This window comes from Lycorma delicatula, chromosome 1, assembly GCF_047948215.1.
Source record: "Lycorma delicatula isolate Av1 chromosome 1, ASM4794821v1, whole genome shotgun sequence".
Taxonomy (NCBI): domain Eukaryota; kingdom Metazoa; phylum Arthropoda; class Insecta; order Hemiptera; family Fulgoridae; genus Lycorma; species Lycorma delicatula.
The window spans coordinates 61,814,220-61,836,444 of NC_134455.1; the positions used below are offsets into that span (position 1 = coordinate 61,814,220).

Sequence of the window (22,225 nt, forward strand, 5' to 3'; positions counted from 1 at the left end):
TAACCTGTAATTTAACAGGGAATAAGTATCAATTTTATTAAACTAAGATAGAATCCTCATTTAAAACTGATAATACATTAAGACAATTAGTGAGAAAAAGAATAATTTTACAAATAAATGAGTTGAATAAAAAATTAAATGGAACATGATTTTTTGTTTTTCACAGTCAAAATTTTTACATTGACAGAAGTTTGACGATTTGCTTATAGAAAAACTAAACACTAGAATATACTAAAAGTTTTGTAGTAAGCATTAAAAGAAACTATTAACATAGATGTCTTTTAATTAATTATTATTTTTAAATATTCTGAATTAGTACGTAAAGTTAAAAAGTTATTGTTAAGTGCCAAGATTAGAAATACAAAAGAAAATTTATAAAAATTGTATAGAATACTTCTATTATGTCTTGCAGTGATGACAGAGTAAATGATATTTAAATTTTCTTAAATAAATTTCTCCTGCTCATAATTTGTGTTTCTTTTCACCAAATGCTCCCTCGATGAATCATGAGGCCTTGCCTCGTAAGGGGGCTTGAATGCTCAGTGAGACAGAGTAGCTGAACTGAAGTTGCAACCATATCGAAGAGGTGAGAGCCAGACTAAGGAATGGTTCCTGAAATAAGGCAGCAGCTCTTTCAGTAATTGTTAAGGGCATAATAGGTCAGGACGACTTAAACGGCCATATCAACATCACTCAATCTTCTGAGTACTATGCAGCTGAAAGCAATGGAAAATTACAGCTGCTTCTTTTTCCAAGAAAATGTAACTCTTTGCATTTTCATGTAACAAAGATGGAGGCACCTTCCTTGGTAAAATATTCTGGAGGTAAACTAGTCCCCCGTTTGGATCTCCTGGGGACTACTAAAGAACAGGTCATCAGAAAATTAAAAAATAACATTCTGAGTCGGAATGTTAGACGTCTAAAAAAGATTGGTAGGTTAGAAAATTTAAAGAGGGAAATGATAGCTTAAATGTAAATGTAGTAGGAATTAGTGAGGTTCAGTGGAAAGAGGAAAACGACTTTTGATCAAATGATTTTAGAATAATTAACTCAGCTTCAAATAAAGGGCAGGCAGGAGTAGGTTTTGTAATGAACAAGAAGAGAGGAAAGAGAGTAGAGTATTTCAAAATGCATAGTGATAGAATCATTATAATAAGGTTAAAATCAAAACCTAAGTTGACAACTATTGTTAACATCTATATGCCTAAGAGCCCATGATCATGATGAGGTAGAATGTGTATATGAAGAAATTTATGAAGCAATAAACACACAAAAGGGGGATGAGAAATTAATAATAGTTGGAGACTGGAATGCAAGCATTGGAAAAGGCAAAGAAGGAAATATTGTGGGTGAAAAAAAAATTCTGGAGATATTCTGAGCAAAGGGAATGAAAGAGGGGACCGGACTTATGAAATTTTGCACAGAGTATAATTTAGTAATTACCAAAACCTAGTTTAAAAACCATAATAGAAGAATATACACATAGAAAAATACAGGTGATACTACAAAGTATTAGATAGATTATATCATAGTTAAGCAAAAATTTAGAAATCAACCTGTTGACTGTAAAGCTTATCCTGGAGCAGACATTGATAGTGACCATAATTTAGTGATAATGAAATGTAGACGGGTTCAAAAACCTGAAAAAAAGATATCAGATGAATTGGTGGATTTTAGAGAAGCTTGAGGAAGACGAGGTAAAGAAGATTTTTGAGGAGGACATCACAAGAGGTCTGAGTAAAAAAGATAAAGTATAAAATATAGACCATAGGGAGAATGTTAAAAAGGAAATTCTTAAATCAGCTGAAGCAAACATAAGCAGAATAAAGAGAATTGGTAGAAAATCTTGGATATCAGAGGATATATTGCAGCCGATGGATGAACATAGAAAATATAAGAATGCTCATGATGAAGAAAGTAAAAGGACGTATCGACAATTAAGAGATACTATAAACAGGAAGTGTTAACTAGCGAAAGAAGAGTGGATTAAAGAAAAGTGTTCAGAAGTGTTAAGAGAAATGATGATTGGTTAAATAGATGAAGTATACAGAAAAGTTAAGGAAAGTTTTGTGGTAAATTAAAATCTAATAATATGTTAAACAAAGATGGTACACAGATTTATAATACAAAAGGAAAGATTGATAGGTAGGTGGAATATATTGAAGATTAGATGGAAAAAATGAATTAGAAACTGGTGTTATAGAGGAAGAAGAGGAAGTTGAAGAGGATGAAAGGGAAGAAACAATACTGAGATCTGAATTTAAGAGAGCATTAAAAGATTTTAATAGAAGAAAGGATCCTGGAATAGATGGAATACCTGCAGAATTACTGCATAGTACAGGTGAGGAAGCAATAGATAGATTATACAAACTGGTGAGTAATATTTATAAAAAAAGGGGAAGTTTTATCAGATTAAAAGTGTTATTGTCATGATACCAAAGAAAGCAGAAGCAGATAAATGTGAAGAATACACAACAATTAGCTTAACTATACATGCATCAAAAATCTTAACTAGAATTCTGTACAAAAGAACTGAGGACAGTGGAAGAAGTGTTAGGAGAAGACCATTTGGTTTCAGGAAGAGTATAACAGCAAGGGAAAAAAGTTTAGTGCTCAAGATTAATAGTAGAAGGAAGATGAAAGAAAAAGAAACCAGCAGCATACTTGGCATTTATAAACCTAGAAAAGGTATTCAATAACGTAGACTGGATTAAAATGTTATGAATTTTTAAAAAATTAGGCTATAAATACAGAGATAAAAGAACAATTGCTAACAATTACAGGAACCAAACAGTAACAGTAATAATTGAAGAAAATAAGAAAGAAGTCGTAATAAAAAAGGAAGTCTGACAAGGATGTTCCCGTCCCTATTACTTTTTAATCTTTACATAGAACTAGCAGTTAATAATAACAACAATTTAGTTCCAGAGTAACAGTATAAGGTGAAAAGATAATAATAGGTAAAATAGATAATAAGTAGATAATAGGTAAAAGATAATTCTAATGATAAAGTAATTCTAGCTGAGAGTAAAAGAGATTTAGAAGAAACAATGAATGGCATGGATGAAGGCCTACGCAGGAACTACTGCTTGAAAATAAACAAGAACAAAATGAAAGTAATGAAACGTAGTAGAAATAATGTAGATGGACCACTGAATATAAAAATAGGAAAAGGAAAGATTATGTACATAGAACAATTTGTTATTTGGGAAGTAGAATTACTAAAGATGGACGAAGCAAGAGGGATATAAAATGCCGAATAGCATAGGCAAAACAAGCCTTCAGTCAGAAATATAATTTGTTTACATCAAAAATTAATTTAACTTCAGGAAAACAGTTTTGAAAGTATATGTTTGGAGCATAGCTTTATATGGAAGAGAAACTTGGATCATCAGAGTACGTGAGAAGAGATTAGAAGCTTCTGAAATGTGGTGGTTATAGGAGAATGTTAAAAATCAGATGGGTAGATAGTGACAAATGAAGAGGAGGTGTTATGGCAAATTGATGAAGAAAGAGCCATTTGGAAAAATGTAGTTAAACAAAGAGACAGACTAATAGGCCACATCTTAAGGAATCCTGGAATAGTTGCTTTAATATTGGAGGGACAGGTAGATGAGAAAAATTGTGTAAGCAGGCAATGTTTGGAATATGTAAAAAAATTGTTAAAGATGTAAAATGTAGGGGTTATACTGAAATGAAACAACTGGCACTCAATAGGGAATATCTTTGACTGAAGACAAAAAAAAATTTCACCAAATGTCTCTTGGTTTCTTCTTCTAAGTACATCCATCCTAGTGCTACTTGTTTTGAAAGATATACTACCAGTATAATCTAACAGTCTGGCTGAAGTAATCACCTTTTTGGTCCTGTGACAAAGATGGAGTAACCATTGTTAATTACCATTAGCAGGCAGATTTAGTTTCTTTTGAACTTTATACTGAACAATTGATTCTGGTATTAAAAAAGCATGATTTGAATCATGAAAGAATGTGAATAAAATATAATAGTTAAAAATAAAAAAGTCATCTACCTTTAACAATGATGCACGATATATTATTTTCTACTTGCAAGCTGTAGAAACTCTGTACCTGGACTTGTTTTGATAAAAATACAATACTGAAAGTCATTTACTCCCAAACCTGCTCAGTCAGTCTGCCTTTTAGCACAGTATTGTACATATGTTTTTTATCAGTACCAACTATAGTATAATGTTACGTGTGACTTAATATCAGTCTCCAATGGTTGAAAAAATGTGAACTGTGTCAAAAAATCTTCCATGAACCTTGGTAAATATGGCTACTAAAGCATTCAAAGATTTAGTAGCATTTGTTCTTTGGGTTGAACACAGGTTTTGAATGCCAGTTAAAGACGATGATCGCTCATGCTAGTCAACCACCAGCAAAATGGGGAAAAAATCTGAGAATACATCAATGAGGACAGTCACAAACAAATGCATTCTGAGGATGGTCAACATATAATGAAGTCGTGGTTGATATCAGTTATGGGCCTGCCCAAAAATCTTAATAAGAAATTTGAACATGCACAACAGTGGTGCAACGTTTATCCATTGGCTCTTATCCAAAAACTAAAAACAGCACTGTTAACTTTGAAAGATAGCTAATGACAATCCAAACATCATTTCTAAGATCATCATATGTGATAAAGCTGAGTATATGACTACAACCTGAAGACAAAGCAACAATCACCGAAACAGGAGAAGCTACAATTACAGAGACCAAAGAAGTCATGACAAATCCAAAGTTTATGCCCTCTGTGTTTTTTGACACATATTTGGAAGATATATGATGAAAAAACCCATAACTGATGTACTCAACAAACCACATTCTCTATACTCTACTGATCTGACTGCTGTCACTTCACATTGTTCCCCAAAAGGCTGCCACTTTGACCTTTGTACAATAATAGACAGTGCAGGATGAATTTCAGGAAAAAGGAAATAATGGTGATTTTGAAGCTAGAAAGAAAGAAGCTGTATATATTTCCAAGAAATTTCCTTTGAAGAGAATGGGGTCATTTTTAAATAAGCTATGTATTCTTTTATTTTTTTGGATAGTGAGGTAATGTTCTGGTGCAATCCAGTGGTCACTTTTATTAATTCTAATAGGATCTATGTTAACAAAGTTCTACAATGTGTACATATATGCGAGTGCGCGCATGTGCACACACACATAAATATGCTTTTTGTATACACATTCCTGCCAGTTTCAGTTTATTTTACAGTAAAATCTGTTAGTAAATCATTGTACAAAATTAAATAGCAATATTTTTTTTAAATCTGCAAAGTAAAATTTATGGTAATTCTATTAATTATTTCCTTATTCTAATGCTATTATGCAAATAAATCTATTATACAGCAACCTTCTACTCATATGATGGGGCTCATCAGTCTGATTAAAAATGTATATCTACATTTATTTTATGAGAGATCATTTAACTATATGTAGTTAAACAAATAACAGAAAATCAAACAAATTAGTAGCCATGGTGCTTTGTTTAGTAACAATAATTGACAGTAGAGGGATTCAAAAATCATGCAATAAATATTACTTGCAATTTCAGCGTCTTATTTTTTCCCTTTTATTATAAGTGCTTTCATAGAACCCTACGTCTTCATCAGGTGAAGAGTTCAATTACATTATATATTAACAATAATAAAAGTTTTAGATTTATTTTTAAACAATTAGATAAAAAAAAACAAGCAGAAAAATTAATCCACAAAACTGTGAATAGCAAATGTGTTATTTTTTAGTTATTGATATTGAAATGACTATACATCAAACACTAAAACATCTAGAGAACATTATGTGTTGAGTTCTAGGTTAAAATGAATCCCTGAGGAATCCAAATGAATGTCCCCAGTTGAATTCCCAATAAAATGAGAATTTCCTGTCCATTCTTCATCCCAATGGCTCTGCTATCAAATTTTAAGAAACGTTTTGTCATATTGATAAATATTTGGCAAATGATAAGAATAAGAATGTTATTCTTTTGGTGCTACTGAATTTTAATTTTCTAATACTTAGAAATCTGTCAGCTTTTAGTATCTCCAAAAAACAATTTTCCCCCTGTTTTTATTATAATAAAATTCACTTAATATGTTTTTTATATTTGCATTATATGAAGTGTGTTCAAAAAGTAATGAGAATTTTTGTTTTTTGAAAAGACTTTTAGTTATTTGTCTACATTAATTATCTTCTTCAAAATAACCCCCACTAGATATGCCAATGCTTTTCGCAATCACCAAAACACTTCTGGAACTCAATCTCTGGAATAGCGTTTAGCTCTTTCAGCGATTCACTTTTAATCTCATCTATGCTAGTAAAATAAAGTTCTCTTTATTTTTGGAAATAGAAAAAAGTCACACAGGGTCATGTCTGGCCAATATGGCAGCTGGGATATCATTAGAGAGTGGTTTTTGGCTAAAAATTGATGAACAAACTTGAAGTGTGAGCAGGCGCATTATCGTGGTGCAAAAGCCATAAATTGTTTTGTCACAAATCCAGGTGTTTTTTTCAGATTGCTTCAAGCAAACTGCGTTGAACTTGTAGGTAATACTCCTTATTGATCGTTTGACTTTGTGGCAAGAATTAATGATGCAATATGCCTATAAACACATATAAAACACAGTGAGCATAACCTTCACATTCAACCATACTAGTCAAGCTTTTTTCGGTCTTGGTGATCCAGAATCTCTCCACTGGGACAACTGAGCCTTAGTTTTAACATCATATTCGTAAACCCATGTTTTATCACCTGTTACAATTACGGAACAAATTTTGCTGTCACATGTATCATACCCAAAACATCTGAAAAAATTTCATGGCATGAGCCAATTGATATCCCAACAACATCAACGACTTCTCTGATTGTGATTTGGCGATCATTCAAAATCATTTCTTTCACTTTTTCCACATTTTCATTGGTTGTTGATGTGCTGGGGTGTCCAGGGTGCTCGTCATCTTTAACGTCTTCACGACCTTCTTGGAAATGCTTACACCACTCGTAAAACCTTGCTTTACTCATAGCATACTCACCAAAAGAAATATTTAAAATTTTAAAACATTACTACACTTTATTCCATTCTTATAGCAAAATTTAATACAAATTCTCTGATCCATTATTTATACATATAAAAATCGTCGATCGTACAAAAACACACGTTATCCTTTTGAAAGCTGACAACGGACTAAACATCCAATATGGCTAAAAATGTACAGATACTTTCCAGACAAGTTTAACAATACAACAATGAAAAAATCCCGAGAATAGAACTAATGTAACCTGCAAAATTTCAAAATTCTCGTTACTTTTTGAATACACCTCATATACATGTTTTTTTTTTTAGTATTCAATGTTGAGGGTTAAATAAAGGTTTGCTCTCAACTTAAAAACTGCATTTTCTGAAATACAAAATTTATTTATGTTTATTATTATCATCACCAAAAGTGTATGTTTTACTGCAAAATCATTACTAAAAATACACTCACTTGTTTATAAACATAATCTCCAAACCACAGTCCTAGAATAACATTTTGGGTACAGGCCTTAAAATATTTTGTGTACTACGTCTTAAAATAATTGGTGAAAATTCTTTCTAAAAGTTTAACCCAATAATGGTGATTTCACTGTGTACTCAAATAATGTTAATTTTCGCAGCACAGTTAGAAAGCAGAGATATAGCATTTTGATTTATTATATGCTAATTATTACATTTTCAGCAAAAAAGATTACATCCTAAACTGTTGGTACTAGGAAACTCAAATTTTGCAGAAAATTTTCAATTAGGTCCTAAGAATATATTAAAAAGAACTTTTTAAAAATCCAGCCTCAACTTTGGTGTGATCTCCTGACACTGACAAGTCATCATGCAGCCTGATACCATAAGTGAGGATTTATATACATTTTGTTATGTTGTAATGGGTAATTGACAAAAAAACAGAGCAGGATTATTTATTTTAAAAGTAATCCCTGCTGTGAGCATCTATTATCTTGGTTAGTATATAAAATTTTGAAGAACTTGGGAGATATGACAGAAAAGGACACAATGTTATTATATAATGCTATGGCTTCACTAGTTGTAAAATTTAGTACATTAATCATTAGAAAAATAATGGCCTATTATCATCAGGTGGCTGTTATCAATGTCTTACTTATATACAATGTAATACTTATTTCATTTTTGTTATTGTTAATAATATTGCATCACACAAGAGTGCAGCATGACAATAAAAATATATGAGAGAAATTTATGTTTGGCCTCTTAACAGATAAATAATAATCATCAAACAAAATTAATTAAACTTATCATAGGAAAACTATGCTGTCTGTATGTAAATGAAACTGAAATGCACGAAACAAAAAATTACCTAATTTTCAAAAGAAAAATCCAAATAATAAAATTATCAATATCACTAAAAGCATTTTAGAATAAAGTGAGAAAAACAAAATCAATTTCATACAAAAAAATATAGAGAAAAGCATGTGCATGTGTGCGCATGCATGCACGTGCGTCTGTAAAGAATTTAAAAAAATCTTTGAAACTGTGCAGTTTAGGACACCACAGTATCCAAAAACAATGAAAAAGTAAGAATTGAGCCTCTTCAGGATCACCAACAATAACTTTCAGTGGTTAATTTAGAGAAAAAAAATAGTTTGGTCATCAGAAATATCAGTTGGATATTCCACTGAATCTTGTGTGTGTGTGTTTCCACAATCCTTTTAACTAAATTTGGTGTTGTATGAAGATGAGATTGCATCAATGAGCAACAATAAAATACAAACATCCTTAGTTATTGCATCAATATGAAGGAAAAAATAAAGATTATTAACTTGTTTTACTGGTGGAATGTATTTAACATTTTATATTACATTCATCTAATAATAGATGTAACAGATATATTATTATCTGTAATGTTACTAAAATATATTACACAAAAAAATTGCATACATGAAGCATGCCTTCTGTTTTAAACTATTTAATAAACAATTCAGTTACAATAGCAAAAATTTGCAGTTTTCATTTTCAGAAAAACAGAACTTTTTCCACTTCTTTTGGTATATGCAATTTCTGAGCTTAATAGATTAAAGAAATATTAAAAATATGTAGAATTGACATTTACCTTTTTTTTCTAATTGAATTTTAGATTATTTCAGAAACTAAGGATATTTCGGTAACAAAAAACCCTCCATCTCTAAATAAAAATTATTTTTTAAAAATTAGTAAATTTTATAACAGAAATGAAAGAAGGCAAAATTTATAAAAGAAACTAGAAAATTATTAAAAAAACCCTTAGTTAATTGCTCACATCATAGTATTGCAATGAGTTACAAGTCGCTTATAAATCTTCAATCTTATAATAGCTACAGTTTCAAAGAACATTCATTAATAAATAAAACATCCTTGTCTAGTTTTTAGTATTAGATTATACTCAAGCACTCTAATTTTTACAATTAAGAATTAAGGTCTAACCAAGAATTATCACTCAAATTTCATAACCTTTGAAACTTTTAATCACTTTTCAATCAATAAAAAATAGTTCCACTGAACATATTTTACCGCAAAATGTTTTGGGTGCTTGTTTCTTGGATGAATATACAAATAATCTTAAGCAATGACACTTGCATGCACTCCTTGCACACAAGAAAAAAGCAACGGATGCAGTTTCTGCACCATAAACATCTAATTTGTTTATTAGAATCATATCATGAATTAAGTTGAGAAGTTTTTCAATAAATGAAAATATATTACGGCAATATATATACCAAAAAATAAACTGGATGTCCTTAGATAAGTTTTCAATCTATGGCACTTCTACATTAAATAAATTATAAAAAGCATTTAATAACAATTACCTTATTTTTTGAGACAATATCAGGTTCTTCCATTTCCAAATGAAGATCTTCATCATCATCCCCATCTTCTTCTTCTTCATCTTCATCAGGATCAGGTGGATCATTTGGTGGTGTTGGAGGTGCTGGCAGTCCGGAGCCCCATAATCCTAAAGAAAGACGATCAAGTTCTGCCGGTTCACTCACACTATGAAGTCTACATAGCTCTCTAACAAGAATTCCAACTTGATTCATCACCTAAAAAAATAAATCAATATCATTACTGATTAGATGTTCCTACTCTTAAGAGAATCTGATGCATTTTTCAGGACAATCATACACAATTTCTCAAAAATTAAGAAATTCTAGATAGGAAGATTACTGCAAAATTTAAAAATACTTTTAAAAACAGTAAAATACTACTTCCTTTTTCACACAAAATTACTGTATCCAATACAGATTGATGCTCTGCAAATGGCTGGAATTCCTAATGAAATAACATTATGAAAACTGAAGTGGTGAAGTACAGGTAACCACCTGGTTACCTGCACCTTGGTTCAATAACCAAAAAAGCTACATTTTACAAAACAGTTCTAGTTGATTACCCAAATAAATCCACACTAGGGGTATTTTCCCTTTTGTTGAGATCGCATGTGTTACTCTCATTGCTTAGTAGCTAATCATAAGTTGCAGCACTACGTTAATTCACAGGTTTTTCTGCAGTAATCTATTTCAAGGACAAATGAAATCAGCATTTTTATTATCTCTTGAAATTTTTATCTTGATTTTATATCCTTTTACTTGGCTACAAACAATGAACATTATTTTTCTGGTAAAAGAAGTCAATTTTTATCACAGGAAACAGACTTAAATAAAACAAACAGGAACTGTAATGAACAGACATCTTTTATATAAATTTAATTTACTCATAAAAAAATGTGAAATAGGGAACTAGTTTCTTATGTACAATGATTATCATATAACTCAGTTACATGTAATTGAAATAAAGAAAAGTTTATTTTAAAAGTCACCTATATTTGTTCCATAATATCAATTTGACAATGGTACAGATTTAACTAATTTTGTAATTTATGTTAATGCTTTACTTATTATCATAATATAAACATTTTTCAATATTCTGATAAGTGGTGAAATAAGAGCTGAAATAAACTTCTAATTCTACAGATATCTTATTAAAATCAGAAAAAAATTAATATATATCTAATAAATTTCAGAATTAAATAAAATTAAAAAAAAAAGGATTTTGCAGCAATTTTTTTGTTTCAATTAATTTTTGGGATGAATATTAACAAATACAGCATCATATGCTTTATATGGACAATAATTTAACATAAAGTCAAAGAGTTTGTGAGCTTCGGTTTGTTAAACTATGTTGGCCATTAATTATTGTAACTCTGGAATTTTTCAGACACTACTTCAAAAGGTTTATAATATATATAGTTATCAACTGGATCAAGGTTAACACAATAAATAGTGTTCAAATTACTCCAAACACAAGGAATTTTTTATTTATTTCTGGGTTGTGGCTAAACTGCTTGACCACATTCATTCTGTAAGTGTAATTTGAGGTTATTGTTCTTTGATTATTTAGCAAGTTTCATGTTATAATAACAGTGTTTTGTAAAAGTTTATTTCATTTTTTTATACAAAATTACATTTTCATATTTTTTGTTCTGTGTGTCTTTAATATATATAGTATATAACTCCAAGAAAGCATTACAAAATTGTTTCTCTTTCTGAACATACCTGTGAAATTACAAATAGCTTCTATTTCACACCTTTTTACCTGAAAGGAAAGGCAAATGTGGCCTTAAAAGAAAAACTACTCCAACAGATCAGTTGTTAATGAGAAAAAGTAAAGCTGATCCAGAACTATCTGCTGTAAACTTTAATTGAGAATTACCAGACTTAAATGTGATTAATGTTAGATGCCAAATTCTAGCAGCTGGACAAAAAGCTTGTTGGCCAGCTAAAAAGCAGCTTTTAACACCAGCCATGCATAAAAAAAATAAAAGATAGCTCTTGTGAGCCAAAGTGCATGCTAACTGGACCAAAGAAAATTTGTTTAAAAATTAAACATTGAAGTGCTCCCTGTCGCCAGAGAATTCCCCAGACCTGACCCAACTAAAAATCGTTATAGAGTAATAATAGAATAAAATCTTAATGGGGAAATAATCAAAAAAACGACTCTAAATAATGAATTGCACCTCAAAAATTGACGTCATAAAGCAATAATATTTGTATGGTTTTATGATGAAGAAATAAAAAAAATGTGTAGTACATTTGTTATATTGATGCCAAATCATGAATGTAAAGTGATTAAAATTAAGAGAGGACATATTAATTAACAGATATTCACAAACTATATTGGTATAATTTTTTTTCTAAATGAAGCTGCTTTTGATTAAATAACATATGTGTTCAGATTAATTTGTATGCTGCTGTGATCAACTGTCATTAAAAAAAAAATACTAAATTGCAATTAAATTTCTATGCAAGGTAGTTCATTCTATTAACTTATAACTTATTAAATTTCAGATCTATATATTTAACCAGTTTTACTCAATTTATTAAATTTCGTAATTTCCTACTTAAAAACCATTTTATCTTCAATCCTATTTAAACATAGAAACACGAGTTAAGGTTCTTTGGCTTTGTTCTTACTTTAAATTGATGATTATCAAATTTAAAGAAACTTAACTATTCCCATCATCCATACAAACTGAACTTTTAGAGAAGAAATTGTAATATTGCTTGCCTAATACAAAGTTTTCCACATCTGGAGATCAAAGTATTTAATGTTATTTACTTCATAAATAAAAAAAATATATATCTATATAAGACTGAGAAGTGGTTTATCTTCCAATTGCAAGGTGAGCAATTTTGAACAGACTGTACGGTTAGCATCTTATAGTCAATACACGAATGCGAATACCAATGTCATGAATGTTATCATGTCTTCTTCAAGTGCAATCATGCTCAGTTAGAGACTTTATCGACCATGAATGAACTTTGACAATTTAAAATCTCTTCAACTCTAAGAACAACATCTGTAAGCATTATTAGTGAGTGAATCACAAAAAAAAGAAGCTAAAAAATAAGTTAAGTCTGCCGTGTAAAAGAATGTGCTCTTAAAATGTCTATTATTAACATTACAAGTATTATAATATACTTTATTTTAATACTTTAAACTGTTAATAAGTACTTTAAAGTACTTATTAGTACAAATAAGATTATGTGGTTGAAGCATTTGTGGGCAAAGCTCTGCATTAAGCATTGGTTCAACTTATACATTGTGGCTGAATAGCACGTTCTTCAATGAAAACAAAACTTTTATAAAAATATAGTGCAGGTGAGGCAGAAAAATATGATTGTTTTTAATTCATCACAAAATTGTCACTTTTGTTTGAAAAATGTTTACTGGGCATGTATAGATTTGTTGTAATATAGCATTTAATAATACTGATGTTTGGAAAATTACATCTTTCAAATGGTCACTTTTTTACACACTGTTTTAAGCATTTCTGGAAATTACCCTCCACTCTTCCTAGCAATTTGAATGAGGCAATCTGGTTCTTTCATCTCCTGTACATCCACTAACTAGTATGAATGAAAATGTAGTTCATGTAAAATATGCCTCACTAAGCAATTGCTGATTTGAAGTTCTGCAGCATGTCTTTTATAACAATGCTTTTCTAACCTTTACCACATTTTCCAGAGTACGTACGTACTGTATGTGGTGCACCTGGTGATTTGTTTTTCTCCTATGAGCATCCTGAATGAACATTATTAACCTAATGTAATAATGTGATACGATTGGAAATAGAGTCATTTTGGTGGATGCTATATCTATGTCGAAACTTATGATGAATTGCAGTCACTGATTCACCATTCTTCATAAAGCAGTCGTATGCAAGAACATGGTGTTTTAACCTCTACTATTCTATGATGCCGACTGAAAATGAAGTGCCACGAACAAAGGAACTGAATGTCCCCCACCCACACTCTGCTTTCCCCTCTCACCGACAAATACCAGCTATTCAAAAACATCCTATTTCTCTGCCCCACCTGTAGAATACTGAGCATTCTGTCAAGTAAACAAATAACTGAAAAATTCTATTAGATACTTTCTGTTTTTGTTTTGTGTACTTAGCAAATACGACAGTAAATCACATTTAAATAGTAATTTTGCTGTTACGCAGCAAGCAGTTCCGAGCTGGATGGCAGAGTGGGGTGTTAATGTTTGGTGTGTTAGAGAGGGGGAACCAGCTTGGTTAGCTCCTACGTTTTGTTCTGTTGTCAGTACAGCCATGAGTGAGTAAGCAAGAAGTTCCATTATCTGTTGTACAATATATAATCATAAAGTTTTTAACTAATGAAGGCGTTAAAGTTGCGGACATTTTAACTTGTCCAAAGGTACAGTTTGGTGATGCTACACTGTCCCAGAACTTAATGTATAAATGGGCCAGATAATTTAAGAGCAGGCAAGAAAGTGTACAAAACAAAAGTCATTATTGACACCAAGGTCAAGTCTCACAGCTGACATCATCCATGCCATTCGAGAGCTTATCAAAGGTGATCGATCACTGGTTCACTGTTGAAAAAATTGCATCATAAGAAGTTAGCTATGGGAGTGCTCAATCCATTATCACTGATCACCTTGGTTTTAGGAAAATTAGTGCTCGATGGCTTCTGAGATTGCAAACCAAAAATCAAAAATAGGTCAAGTTAGAGATCTGTAAGACTTCAAAATCGATTTTGGCAAGAAGGGGATGATTTTTGAGGCGCATCGTCACATGTGATGAGACATGGGTCTATCATTACATTCTGGAGTCAAAAATGGTGAGTTTGAAGTGGCAAAAAAAGGATGAAGGCTGCCCAGTGAAGGCCAAAACCTGTCTGTCAGCCAGAAAAGTTCTTGCAACATTTTTTTTTTACTCAAGGGGATTTTTACTCATTAATTTTCTCCAAAATCAACAACAAATGGTGAATGTGGATGGCTTACAATTGCCAGCAGCTACAGTCAACAAAAGACGCCTAATGAAACAAGAGATGCCATCCTTCTCCAAGACAATGCCACCAGGCTGCACACTGTGATTTTGACTAGTGATATATTGAAAAAAATGCACTGGGAAACCCTTGACCACCCTCCCTACAGTTCGGATTTGTCCCTCAATGACTAAATTCTATTTGCACCCTTGAAAGAATCGCTTGGAGGGGAACAATTCGAAAACACTGAAGACATTAAGGAGAGCATGTGCAATTGGTTGAAGATTCATCCTCAAAATTTTTATGAACAAGGAATATTCAAGCTTCTAAATCGTAGGATAAAGTGTGTATAGATTGTGTAGGAGACTTCATAGAGAAATGATAAATGTATGAATTGTGTATATTATTAATCAATAAATTTATAGATAAAAATGACCACTTGTATTTGATTCACCCTCGTCTTTTTCGTATATCTGTCTACACACAGAGAGGAGTAATAAAACATTAAAAAAAACTTTATTAAAAAAAATTGTTAATTGTATTAACAGAACACTCTGTAAGTTTCAAGTTTTATTTTATGTGCCTGTATAAAAACTTGGAAATAATTATGAAAAAAGTAATGAAAAATAAACTATATTGTAAAAAACAAAAATGACTATTTTTTTCATTTTGAGCAAACTTCCAGAAAAATTATTTATTATTTCCTAAACACCCAAAACATTTAGTTAACCCAATTTGACAAGTGATCTAGTTTGTCTATTATTTAGTTTAATTTGAAAAAAGTTTTAAGGATTGGTAAACAAAGGTAACAAGAAACAGAAAGAGTAAGTTGACCTTTAGATACTTATACCCACTTGTTATAAAATATTGTAACCATATAAAATTAAGCTTTTTTTTAGAATTTTAGTGAGCCCTTTTGACAAGAAATTGGTTGGAGATCCCCAATTATTGTGGCTTTTCTTTAAAATTTGTTAATACTCTACAAACATTATCAAATTTTATAAGCTGAATAATGAAATTAATTTTAAGGTGATCAGAACAAGAAAATGTCAAGAAACTATCTTTTAACACAAAAATTCCTATTAACAAATCTGGGATAAAAACAACCTATCATTTTTTCACAGTCAAGATATTCTATCAGTTTCAACAGAATATTTTAGGCTTTTGTAAGGTAATATGCAGCAACAAACAAAAATCAGTAAAAAATATTTTTAACCAAGTCATATATCATGAAGTTAACAAAAACATTTTGGAATAAAAAAAAATAAAAGTAAAGAGAAATTTGTGAAACATTCATACTAACAGACATATCAAATTTTAAATTTATTTTAAATTAGCTAGTCATGGCTCACTTCAATCATCCTTCCCATCTAGCCAGGGGGTGGAGCTCCCTAGATACCAGATGTTCATTATCCTCATGATTGTGAGAATAATACTGATAAATAACAAAACTTATAAAGCTATCTTTTTCTCCAACATTTCCCTCGTTCTTGACACAGAAGTTCTGATATGATCCTGCTGTAAGTGAAGCTACAGCTTGGGTCTGGGCAGAGTGCTCTTGGTTAGTAGCTAATCAAGAATCATGAACTTCAGCTATTTCAGAAGACAGAGATATTCTCATTCTTTTAGCAGCATTTCAATAATAAGGGTTAATTCTCTTTCTTGAAGGCATATTAACTTTTGCCAATCCAATACAAACACGCAAAATAAGCAATCAAAACCGACTAAAGTTCACTAAATATGTTAATTTAATTTAATTACAATAATTTTTGGGGGAGAAGGGAAAGGGATAAGAAAAAATGTGCATCCAGCATATATCATGTTTAATTACCAAGATTTAGTAAGACACCACAATTATGTGAGATTTGCTTCTCTTCTGAAAAAGAGCGACTCACTAAAAATACTCATACCAGACCAAAACAGAAAACTGGGCAGAGAGAGGACAGACAAAAATGGCATTAATTCAAGACTTGCCCATGAAAAAAATAACTATCAAAATTATTTTTCTTTTTTTTTTAATATTCAAGGACTTTGAAAACTAATACAAAAAAATAAAAATTAAAAGATGTGAAAAATTAAACTAAAAAAACAGGTCTTGTGACAGTTTACAGCAATCCATTTTCAAGGGTGATTTACAGTTTTGTGTTTTCCAACAATTCTTTAACATACAATTAAAACATATACTTCTTAAATTATTAATAAAATTTCTCCTTTGTTGTGTTGAAAAACATATAATCTCTTGAAATTGCTTACTCCAGTAACAATACTTCTCTCTGTTGGTGAAATAGATTGCAGATTGCAGTGAAATAGATTTCAAATTCAGAAAGAAAGGCTATAATAGAAAATGGGTGAATTATGGTTCACAGATTATATTTCGTTTTAATGCAATAACATAAGTATTGTGTAAAAATTAACAAAAATAAAATGATGCACAGCTCGTATTTGCCAAAAGAAATTGGACTTTAATTAGAGAAAAAACAACTTAACCTTATCTTAAATCATAACCTTAAAAATTAAATGAAATTATGAAATAAACATAACTTAACTCTATACAGAATTTATACAAGGAATATCAGCTGAAATTAACATATCAAATTATAATATTAAATGAGAAATACATAAACGTACATTTTTCAAATAATCATTTTGAAAATCTATAATTTATCACACAAATAAACTGCATATAGGCTAATAATATGAAAATCTGCAATTTAACAAAGTCTGAAAACAACAACTTAAACACCTTTTTTACAATTATAAACTTATAACATAACATCAAAGAACATAGTGTAACTGGAAAACTGTTGCATTACTGACATATTCTGTAATAATGAAAATTAGCAATGAAAAAATGTCACTAACTTAGAAAAATAAACTAAAGTAATTCTTATCATTGGCAAAAAAAGAGTTAATCACAATATAAACAAATTGTAATAAGTAATCATATAAATAGAGTTCATTTAGTAAGCAAGCTTTCTTGAAAATATTAAGTTTCTTAGCCATTCTCATGTTAATGACTTCTTTTTTCTAATTTGTAAAAATAATATAATACTTGACTGAGCAAAACAATATTTAGCATTGATTAAAATATTAACAACAGCAAGAATCTAAAACATTGAAATTATGTGAAATATAAGAAGTTTGAATAACAAATTTTAGTACTTAAAATAAACAAAGAAACAAAATTATAAATAATTATTGTCAAATGACTATAACTGTCCCATTAAAATTGTTATTTTACAAATGAAATTAAAAGGTTGTGCAGTTACAAGAATCAATGGAGTACAATAGAAAACATTCTTGAAAGTTGCTAAAATGTATATAAAATGTTATTAACCAACACATTCATGTTCATTAATGTTTGTGACATACATATTTTTATAATTCTGAAGTAGTATTTAATTACAAGTAGATTTGATTATAACAATAGTTGGCATTAATAGCACATAAAATATGTTGCACATGAAAAATAATAACATAACCTTTATCTAAGCCAACTTGCATGATTATACTTGAGTGAAAAAACCAATCTTGGTTTTTAAACCAATCTTGAATTTCAAAAGTACAATTAATTGTGTATTTCACTGATTTTACTAATAACCTAACTGTTTTATATAATAAATGATGAATAATTTGAATTTGCCTTAACCACACATAAATATTTGTAAAAGATGAACTCATGAAATTAAAGTACACATAAATACATACAGTTTATCCTTGGCGTAGTCTGCAATGGCGTATCAAAAAATACAGAGGTAAAACTTTGTTAGAAATTGAATAATACGGAGCGTCTCAGATTTGTAGTAATGAGTTTGGAGAGAATTCTGTATCGATAAAATTGGCTGGTTTGTAGCAACTGAACCACTATCAACAGAGACGATATCTACAGAATTGGAAAATTAACTTAACAAAGAAACGAGGCAAAACGAACATAGAAAAATGTAAATTCACAAAACACTGACGAGTAGAACAAGAAGAATATGGTGACAGAGAATTACCAACGTTTATGAAGGCACGAAGACGACGAGAGTAACAACTATACGAGAGAGAGAGAAGTGACCGAGTCCCAGGTCCACACACCACGAAAGTCTTTCATGGTGAGAGAGAGAGAGTGAGTGAGTGAGAAGTGACAGAGTCCCAGGTCCACCCACAATGAAAGTCTTTTCTGGACTGAAGAAAAGGTGGCGTGATGAGAAGAGGGGGAAACAAACTAGGCAATAGACCGAAGAGTGTGTGTCGACAAAAGGGGTAGTGTGCTGGTATTGGTAAGATAAAGAAATTAGCATAAACGGGAAGTTTGGGTAGGAAAGAACATAACAACGATTATTTTTAAAGCAAGCAGACTATTAAAAGAATTACGTAAGACTGATAAAATAGTTGCTGAATACGAACAAGTTGAAGAAATGACGTGATCGCAGACAAAGAAAATTAGACTTCTAGCAACATTAATAACATTAAAATTAGAGATAACAAAAACAGTTAAGACTAGTTTGGTTAAATAGAAATTGCTTTTATGAAACATTGCAACCACAGCAGACAAAAATAATAATAAAAACATTATTGGATTAAAACCTACTTTACGCATTGCCATAAACAATAAGTATAGCTACTAGATCAGTTCACCCACCTGTCCACTTCTCAATTAATTAAAATAATCATCAAAGTATTTTAAAATATAATAAAAAATAAATTTTGAAGATGACAAACAATTTTTAAGATTAATGTGAGGGGATTTCATTATTAAATTAGTTATTTGTTATGATCAGTTTGAAAAACACTTTGTATAAGCTCTTTTGTTTAATAATTAATCTACTAATTGTTTCTGTCCTGCCTATACTAATATTTTCAAAATGCACTCTGTGAACAAGATCATAATCCAATAGGAGTAGGTTATGTAAAGAAGTTAGTGTGTTTTCTATTTTATTTCTTAATTGTGTCCCGTTTTGAAATACATTATGTCAAGGAAATGCCAACACTTTGATGAAACAGACAGTATTAAGGCTAAATAAAAACTAGGGTGGCCTAAATCTGCATATTTAATGTAGATATTTTTAGAAATTCCTTATTGTTAAAATTGACTAAGCAGTGTGAAGACATGTTAAATGATAAATATTATTGTTGTAAACATCAAAAAATAATGAATTAAACCTTCAAAGTTCATTTATTTCAAGAATTGAAATTAATTTCTGATAGTATTCTAGTTTGTGAAATTAAGATGTCCATTATTGATCTAGACACTAATTTATAACATTATTTAGTATTTAGCAATGAAAGTTTAATTTTTGTGAGGGAAGCAACCAAATTTGATCTTCAAAAATTCAAGCTATTTTATATCACTAAAAAATTCTCTGTAATTTTATACATAATAATGAACATAACATCACTAAATGCTTTTATACCGGGTGAAAAGTTAACACATGTATTATTCAAAAGCTATCAGTCCCATCGTATTTCTGTTTGCAGGCATGTACACCATTCTCAAGGGGGAACCTTTTTAAAATTATTTTCAAAGGGGTAGAACCCCCCTCAACACTACACCGCAACATAAAAATCTTAGATGGCAATGGTAACATTTAGTTACATTAATTGACAACCCGAAAAAAATAATGAAGTTTGATGAAAAGAAAATTAAAATTCACCCACGCCTTTGCTCAGTAGTTGCGAAAAACCACTTGGGGTAGTACTTTTTTAAATTTAAGTCCAACAAAAATAACTACAAAATTACATGATATTACTTCTTAAACCATTTGAAATAATCATAATCTGTGGATTGAAACTGTGAAAATTATTTTTTAAATTACCAGTACAAAATTTCACCCTTAAATGTTTTCTAAATATTCAAGGGTTAAAAACTTGTTTTTTAAATGAGACGTAGCTTGTGACACCTCATTGGAAGGCTCTTTGAATGACCGAGTATTTCGGTACAAATAAAATAAAAATTAATTCACTGGTATTGAAGTTATGATTAAAAATGTGTTTTTTTTTTTTTATGTTGGGATACAGTGTTACTGACCCAAGTCAGAAGAAGTGGGTTCCACCCCTTTGAAAATAATTTTAACTGGTTCCCCTCCAAGAATGGTACACATGCCTGCAAAGAGAAATATAATGGGACTGATAGCTGTTAAATAATAAATGTGGTAACTTTTCAAATGATTACTTGATATATTTATATTAAAAAAATGCAATCATTTTTTTAAATATTACTTAATACATATAAAAATAAAGCTTGTTTTCCAAGCTTTCCCTGAATAAGATATGCTAAAAGTGTCTACATGCTCACAAAGCTTGAATGAAGCTAGAAATCTGAAATTTCTATACAATCTTTTCTGGTGAGTATTACATAGAATTATTAGAATTAACAAAATAAAACAATAAAATTGCTGAACGTCAAAAGGCAGAAATAAGATAATCTTAATAAAATATTAGAATCCAGATGCACAGTCTTAAGAAATCATAAGACATTAGACAACATTGATACATTGTTGCCTAAGATTCTTTGTATGTTAGGCCCTAGTTTAATTTTCTGATGCAATGCCGCATAACAGACAGTCCACAAGGATGTATTGCACCATTAGTTGGCAGCTGCAGTGAACACAAATACATGTATTAACTTGAGTCATCATAAATGAGTCTAATAACCTCCTCACAAAAGTTATTCCTACATGAAGAGCCCTATGGTGACGTCCTTAACATTACTTTTACTATTGATGGATTAACATTAACATTTTTACTATTGATGGTAGCATTCCATTTACTCTGCCAATCATCATGAACCACCATCTTCAGAAAACAGACAAAATCGTTCGAAACAATGCAAAAGTAAAGGAGGCTGCAAACAGCCTTCTTTTTCCACACAATCAGTGCGCTTATTGCCTGAAATTCCAATATACTACAGATCCAGCAGAAGCTCATGGTTGTATTTGCTGAGTCAGAGATAATAGACTATATATCACAGACAGTAAGGTGTCTGGAGAACATATCAGTAATCACCTGCAAGGCACTAATGAGCAATCAGGGCAGTAAGTTAATCTTAACAGTCAAGCACGTGTCAAAATGTTGGGCTAAGTATTCTTAAGGTCTTGTTAATAGCAAACAGATCCATGACAAAAACACAGGAATGATGGGAAAGCCAAACATCTATGTTCTATTGCCAACCACAAACTAGACAAAAGGCAACTACAGTCCAAAGTATTTTATATATATATATAATCTAAAAGTATGAGCTGGTAGATTGTGGAAGAAAATTTGTTTAACCTTTAAATAATACACATTTTACTTCAGGAAAAATGCACATTATGCTTCATATACAAGATAGTGAAATTATGTTATGAAACGTTACTTGACCTGAAGTTGTTAAAATATTTAT

The 22,225-nt window shown here is 30.5% G+C and overlaps 1 protein-coding gene across 5 annotated transcripts in view; it reads right to left on the reverse strand.

Moving 5' to 3' along the window:
• The window catches only part of LOC142318880 (ubiquitin-conjugating enzyme E2 Q2), a 117,898-nt gene that overhangs the window by 73,350 nt on the left and 22,323 nt on the right, over positions 1-22,225 (reverse strand). For all 5 annotated transcript variants that reach the window (XR_012755064.1, XR_012755068.1, XR_012755070.1 and 2 more), the window contains exon 3: positions 9,874-10,107. Coding sequence is in view for 2 of the 5 variants with exons in the window: in XM_075355489.1 (XP_075211604.1) it covers positions 9,874-10,107 (234 nt within the window). In the remaining 3 variants the exon portion in view is untranslated. The remainder of the gene's footprint in view (positions 1-9,873; positions 10,108-22,225) is intronic.